General features: G+C 46.0%; 1 protein-coding gene across 1 annotated transcript in view; it reads left to right on the forward strand.

The window, feature by feature from the left end:
* cntln (centlein, centrosomal protein) overlaps nucleotides 1–7,500 on the forward strand; it is a 94,145-nt gene that overhangs the window by 21,874 nt on the left and 64,771 nt on the right. The window contains exons 12-13 of the mRNA XM_053621470.1: nucleotide 1; nucleotides 6,878–6,979. The exon at nucleotide 1 is cut by the window's left edge and continues 34 nt beyond it. Coding sequence (XP_053477445.1) covers nucleotide 1; nucleotides 6,878–6,979 — 103 coding nt within the window. The remainder of the gene's footprint in view (nucleotides 2–6,877; nucleotides 6,980–7,500) is intronic.

Below are 7,500 nucleotides of genomic sequence, written 5' to 3' on the forward strand. Positions count from 1 at the left end.
GGTGCCAGGATGCGTTCAGGGACGGAACCTAATCAAGTTGTAGGATTTTTTTAGCGCTGATTTTTAGTTAAAGGCTCGGCGTCATTAAGGAGAGCGGCGGCGAGAGCGAGAGAGAATCCCTCCTTCCTCTTTTGTTAACGTCCGTTAATTCAGCGTTCGGCGTTCAAATATAAATGGATCAATTAGTGAGTCATTAAATACAACTAGGCAAAGTTCCCTCAGTAATTACTGTTCAGATCTGCAGGGCGGCATTCCAGGAAAGCTGTGTGTGTGTGTGTGGGGAGGGGGGGGTAGCATCTTCCTGGTGCGACTGCGGACTCAGCGATTCGAGGCTTTGCATTAATATTAACTCGTGTTTACCGAACACACGTCGCAGATTTGTTTCTCGACTTCTCCTCGACCCACACACATCAAAGAGAGCGGATCAGGTATCCCGAAGTGCGGCACGGTCAGGGGGTCTATCACTAATTTGCTCCGACAGGAGCGTGTGTTCCTGTGCAATCCCGAATTCTGTAACAACTACACCACCTGTACAATCCTAATGCGCTGGGGTTTTTTTCTTGAACAGGGTTACATTTTAATTTTAAATGTTTGCGTCTGTGATGGAGATGATCAAAGTGCGGGTCGGTGGGGGATCGCTCACTCTCTTGCTCGGTCGGAGTGTGTGTGTGTGTGTCTGTGTGGGGGGGGCTGAGATTTGAATAAGGGGCTTTGAACGATGTGCCGAGGAGGGGAAGAAGCGGGAGGTGTAGAAACGCACATTTTCAGGACTCTTCAGTTCACCAGTTCTCCAACACTCGTTTTATTTATACAGCTCCAGGTCCGACTGTAATAGGAAAAGGATCAGCTACATCCTCCCTGCGGTTCAGTAAGGACTAAACCCCGTGTGTGTGACTGTTATAGTAAAATACCCGGTGTTGTGATGGAGCTGAGTTTCTGTTCCCACCCTGTATTTAAAAATGATTTTTTTTAAAACAACATGAAGAAAACGCCTGCAGTCGTGTTCCCGAGGAACCACCAAGCCTAAACTCCTCCATCTTCAAAATGTCTGAAGAAAACTTCACTAGCACTGGTGACTCCTTCTATAAGTGTTAATTAAACGTCTCCTTCCAACAAACCTGACCATATCGACAATTCCGCACGTTTTGTAACCTGTCCCTGCGAGTGAGCCGTTACTATAGAAACGATCGTGTTTAATAATATAAACCTGTGCTTCACAGCGACACTGCTGTCAGAGCTGCAGTCCTGGAACATTCGTCAACACTTTCTGACCAATCAGAATCCAGAATTCAGCAGTGCTGAGCTCTGTATGCTGCCGTTTACATGTTTTAAATAATTGAAATGTTGTAGTCACATGTGAACAGGTCTGCGTCATATCAGACTCACTGAACTTCTATAAGTAAGATGTGCCTTTAACTACCAGGATCCAGGATTCGCAGGAGACGGAGACTTAAAGCCGTTTTAGTAAATGTGTACCATAGCAGATTTATAGAGTGACTCGTAATTGGCGAGACGGTTTGGTCTCCGTGTTCGTGGGAGCTCTCGTGTCCACTTGGTGCCGTGACCCGGGTTACGCTGCTGAAATGAAGCGTCGCGGTTAGGTTCGGGGTGTGGATGGTGCGTGTAAAGGCCTGTGTGGAATTCAGGTGGAGTGCAGCTTGTATTTTATATTTATTTCTTTTTTTTGCCTACTCAGCCACTGTTGCCAGGTGGTCCGCTGCCACGGCAACCCCAGATAGGGAGCTCCCATTGGTGGGTTCCTGGCTGCACTCTGCTCTGATTGGGAGTGGGTGTTTCAGGTCGCCATCCATCACACCATCCCACTCACTTCCTGGGCTCTAAAGTCCAAATCATAATTGTACTGGGCAGCAATTCAAAGCAAAACCACACACACACACACACACACACACACACACACACACACCTCCATCCTGCTCGGGCTGTCATTAGTGAGAGATTTGGTGTGATACCGTGCCAGACGTTGTACGGCTTCTGCCCAAATTACTCTTCTCACTAGAACACTGGCTGTTTAAGGCTCTGTCCCAAATCTTGCCTAGTTAGTGTTCTTGCTAAAACTTTAGGCATTTAAAGCTTCCGTTGCAAACTCTAAAACTCATTCCTGCTTAGATTTCTCACGAACGCTTCGTCAGTTTTAAGGTTCTGGCCCAAAAGGTGCCTACTTAGTACTCTTAATAGAACCTCAGCCATTTTTAAGGGTTCCATCCCACGCCTGTTTAGATTTCTTATTAGAACCCCAGACGTGGTAAGGCTTCGTCCCAAATGCTGGATTTCTCACATAGTTAGTTCTGACTAGAACCTCAGCCATGTTTTGGATCTTTTGCCACCTCTGGAAGTCATGTTCTTCAGGCGTTCCTCATATTTCATCCGCGACATGTAGAACTTCCAGTCGAAGACTTTTAACGGAGTGGTGTCGAGTGTGATTGGGAATCATCTCTCTTTCATCCCACAAACCTCATATCCATCCTCTTCTCCTTCCTGCGTGAGAGTAGAACGCCCACTCCTGATATATTTTCTTATTCTGAGTGAACACGTGTAAGTTCCCATCACAGCACTGCTGCCCTTCACACCAAATCATGACCAGGTGCAGCTTTTCTTTTTCATACGTTTTCCCACGAACGTCACGGAGACGTCGGAACAACAAATACCAGAGGTGCGATTGCGGTGTTGGGCGATAGTACAGTTCAAACACCGGCGCCTAAAAGCTTAACCCGGTATTTAAAACCCCCAACTTCATGTTAGTCCCTGTGGAACATTTTGAGGAGCTTTCCTAAATGCCTGAGATGATGTGAGGAAGAAACCGCGAGAGGAACCAGAAGGGAACCCGTCCTCCTCTGGGTGCCGGCGGATAGTGCGCTGTATTTGTAAACGAATGCTACAGGGTGTGGTGTGGAGGTGTGATTGTGTAGGCAGGTGATTATGAGTAAGGTATGAGTATGAGCGTCAGACGCGTTTCTGAATTCATCACGGTTTCAACTTCCAGTCTGTTGCGTGGAACGGACGTTAGTCCCTGTTCAGTGACGGAGACTCGAGTGCAGGTTGGTCTTAGTGAGGAAGAACTTCCACAGCCATCTTTCTAAAAACACGGAAATATGAAGAGTTACGTTCCAGACTTCAGAGGAACCTGCATTTAAGATATTTCTGAACACATTTTTGGAACTTAATGAAGTTAAAAACATGGTATCAGGTGTTCTGTCGTTCCGCTAAGCGTGATGTCACTGAAGGGTCTGAACGTCCACCCGTCCATCGGCAGAGGGGTTTGGGGTGTGGATTGTGAGGGTAAGGTTCTGTGTGGACTCCGTGTGAACGCGGTGCCGTCTCTTTAAGGCCATGGCTCCACAAAGTTCATTTCCTTTCTGATACAACATCAGCCGTTTTCTGCCTCTGCTCCAAAGACTCGCCTCCACTGACTCTGTTCTTGGTGGTGGTTATTTAATGATGTAGTGTTCATACGGTGTGTGTGTGTGTGTGTGTGTGTGTGTGTGTGCGTGTGTGCATTACCCATAATGCACTATGTAACACTGAGATGAGTGTGTTGAATTAAAGTGCATGTTTGTGTCACACACTTGGGTTTGGGGCATGAATTACTCGTTTAAACTGACCTTTGACCTTTAATATCCTAGTGGTGATGTGATTTTGTTTTTGTTTTTGTATTAGAATGTTTTTTGCTCTTTAAAAATTTTTTGTTAGAAAGTTGATATGAAGAAGATGATAAAAATTGGAGGACAGTTTGTTAAGCCTTGATAGTAAGAGGTGATGAAAGTTGTATCATCTTCTCGTAGCGGTCCGAGTGTGTTTGTGTGTGTGTGTGTGTGTGTGTGAGTGATTAGCATTATCGAACTCAGGAGCTGTCAGATGTATAATTGAAGTGTCAGACACACACACACACACACACAGAGCTTGTTATGTGGGGTCATGTTTAGGAGAGTAGTCATGTTTCCTTTGATCAAGACTGTGTGTGTGTGTGTGTGTGTGTGTGCGTGCGTGTGTGTGTGTGTGCGTGTGCGCGCTGCATACTGAGAGGCCACCAGTGTGTTTGGGCTTTAAATGTTTCAGTGTGATGGAGCAGGGAGAGGAAGATCACACACCATGTCGTGGTAATTAACCAGCAGTCTTCACGCTGCTTTAAATTGAAATAAACAGTGATGAGCTCATGGTCGCAGTGTCACCCAGGAGAGGGCGGGGCTTGTTCCGGTCTGGTTCCTCTCCAGGGTTCTGCCTCATTTTGTGTCTGGGTCTGGTTCCTGCTTACTGTGTTCTGCTTTTTGTTTTGTTCTATTTTCCTCTGAGTTTTGGGTCAGGTGTTGTTCAGGATTAGTTCTGGGTTTAATGTGGGATTAGTTTGGGTTTTTTCGGGCGGTGTTCTGTTTTTCTCTTCCTGGGTATTGAGTGCGGTTCTTCTGGGTTCTTCTCTGATTTTTGGGTCTGATTTTGTTCCGTTTTAGATTTCGTGTTTGAATTGTTCTGGCTGTGTTCTGGTTCTGGACTTGTTTTCGAGTAGTTCGGGTTCTGTGTGGGGTTTGGGTCCGGTTTGTTTTGTGGTGGATTTTCAGCGTTAACTAAAATTCTTTCTCATTCACATGCAGCAGACGGGTCACGAGCCTCGGGGAGCGAAATCACAAACCCGTCCATATGTTCCTGCCCAGTCAGATCCCACAAGAGCCTAATCGTGTTCTGTAATTACACCACTCCTCTCTCGCTCTCTCTCTCTCACTCTCTCTCTCTACCTCTCTCACTCTCTCTCTCTCTCTCACTCTCTCCCTGTCTCTCTCTCTCCCTGTCTCTCTGTCTCTCTCTCTCTCCCTGTCTCTCTCTCTCACTCTCTCTCTCTCTACCTCTCTCTCTCTCTCTACCTCTCCCCTCTCTCTCTCTCTCTCTCTCTCTCCCTCTCTCTCTCTACCTCTCTCTCACTCTCTCTCTCTCTCTCTCTCTCTCACTCTCTCACTCTCTCTCTCTCTCTCACTCTCTCTCTCACTCTCTCTCTCTCTCTCTCTACCTCTCTCACTCTCTCCCTGTCTCTCTCTCTCCCTGTCTCTCTGTCTCTCTCTCTCTCCCTGTCTCTCTCTCTCACTCTCTCTCTCTCTCTACCTCTCTCTCTCTCTCTACCTCTCCCCTCTCTCTCTCTCTCTCTCTCTCTCCCTCTCTCTCTCTACCTCTCTCTCACTCTCTCTCTCTCTCTCTCTCTCACTCTCTCACTCTCTCTCTCTCTCTCACTCTCTCTCTCACTCTCTCTCTCTCTCTCTCTACCTCTCTCTCTCTCTCCCTGTCTCTCTCTCTCTCCCTGTCTCTCTGTCTCTCTCTCTCTCCCTGTCTCTCTCTCTCTCTCCCTCTCTCTCTCTACCTCTCTCTCACTCTCTCTCTCTCTCTCTCTCTCTCACTCTCTCACTCTCTCTCTCTCTCTCACTCTCTCTCTCACTCTCTCTCTCTCTCTCTCTACCTCTCTCTCTCTCTCCCTGTCTCTCTCTCTCTCCCTGTCTCTCTGTCTCTCTCTCTCTCCCTGTCTCTCTCTCTCACTCTCTCCTCCTCTCTCCCCCTCTCTCTCCCTCTCTCTCTACCCTCTCTCTCTCTCCCCCTCTCTCTCTCTCTCTCTCCCTCTGTCTCTCTCTCTGTCTCTCACTCTCTCTCCGTCTCTCTCTCTCTCTCTCTCTCTCTCTCTCTCTCTCTTCCTTCTTTGCTGGCTGGAAATGAGAGAAAAGCCCTGAAACTCTCCCTCATCAGATAATTTGTAAATTGCTTCATGTGGCTGCTGCTGCTGCTGAACTCCGTCAGCTGTTTTTTCTCTTTCTTTCTTTCTTTCTTTCTTTCTTGTGAAGGGGACTGCTTGAAATTATAAATAATTGTAACAGATGCGGCAATATGGCCGGCCTCCAGCAAACGAGGCCCCAGATAATTTGGCCGACCCCCTTTGACAGGCCAATTTAATAAAACGCGAACAAAATCTTCCCGCTAATAATTTATCATCCTCTCTCCCAATTGGTTAAAGTTAATTACCCTGGCAGTTAACAAGGTCACACCCAGATGCCAAGCGCCGCTGTAGTTTTGATAATGCGATCAGGAACCCAAAAGGTGATGACAGTCCTGTTGTATCTTTCATTACTTCTGGACTGGGTGAGAGAGTGCAGGTGCCGAGGCTGTCAGTCCACGCTAATTACCCCCTCGTCATATCCTTCAGACAGACCGGGGTAAAGCAGGTTAAACACCTTCAGAACCCAACCGAGCGGCACGGGTCGGGTCAGAGCGAACCCGCACGAACGGGTCAGAACCAGAGTAGAACGAAAGATCAGATTAGAATGAAACTGAACAGAACCAGAACTGCAATAGAACCGAAACACAACTGAGCCCAGCAGACTGAACCAGACCGGAACCAACCGGAAGGACTCAGACAGAACCAGAATGTCTGCACCCCCCCTGTGAAATGTACATGTTTATTGTTGCACATTTAAATATCTTTGTTTATTTATTTATTTATGGATTTCTGTTTATTCTGTTCATTTCTTTGTGTGTTGTATCACTGAGATCAGTTATTATTATTATTATTATTATTATTATTATTATTAGTCAATTTGTTGATGATTTATAGTATTTATTATTGTTGTTGTTTGTTGTTGTGTATTTGTAATCAGTTATTATCATTGTTTTATTTCTTTGTTTAGATTTATTAGAATAGTAATTATATTTCATATTTACTTTTATACTTTTGACACAGCCCAGTGATAAACACACACACACACACACACACACACACACACACACACACAGATGATGGAATGTTTTAATAGTTTTAATATTAGTTACAAAAAGATTCAATGAGTATAATGTTTAATAGATTGTAATAATTTGTGTGTGTGTGTGTGTGCAGCAGAAGATTGAGCAGGAGTGTGTGGAGGCTGCAGAGAGTCAAGTGTGTGTGTCTCACCCTCCATCATCTGACATTCAGAGCTGTGGAACACACACACAGCAGGTAGTGACACACACACACACACACACACACACACACACACACACACACACACAGTCTCACTGATGCACCTGACTCTACTTAACGCATGCTTTCATGGATGGATGTGTGTGTGTGTGTGTGTGTGTGTGTGTGTGTGTGTGTGATCAGGACACCTCAGATCTTTTTCCACTACAGTAAGGAGTATCACAGTGTATCATGTGATGTAGAGTGTGTGTCCTGCTGTGGTCAACCAACACACACACACACACACACACAGTGCAAAGCTGCTCATTACTGAAGGACCTCTGTTCATGTATTCTTGTGTGTGTGTGTGTGTGTGTGTGTGTGTGTGTGTGTGTGTCTCTCATGATGCTCTTTAAATCTGTGTATTAGGTGATGATGTCATCAAACTGAGAGATGCACACACACATCATTAACATCCTCCTTTATCACACCTCTCTCTCTCGCTTTCTCTCCCTCTATCTCTCTCACTCTCGCTTTGTCTCTGTCTGTCTCTCTCAATTTGTCTCTCTCTCTCTCAC

This window comes from Ictalurus furcatus, chromosome 3, assembly GCF_023375685.1.
Source record: "Ictalurus furcatus strain D&B chromosome 3, Billie_1.0, whole genome shotgun sequence".
Taxonomy (NCBI): domain Eukaryota; kingdom Metazoa; phylum Chordata; class Actinopteri; order Siluriformes; family Ictaluridae; genus Ictalurus; species Ictalurus furcatus.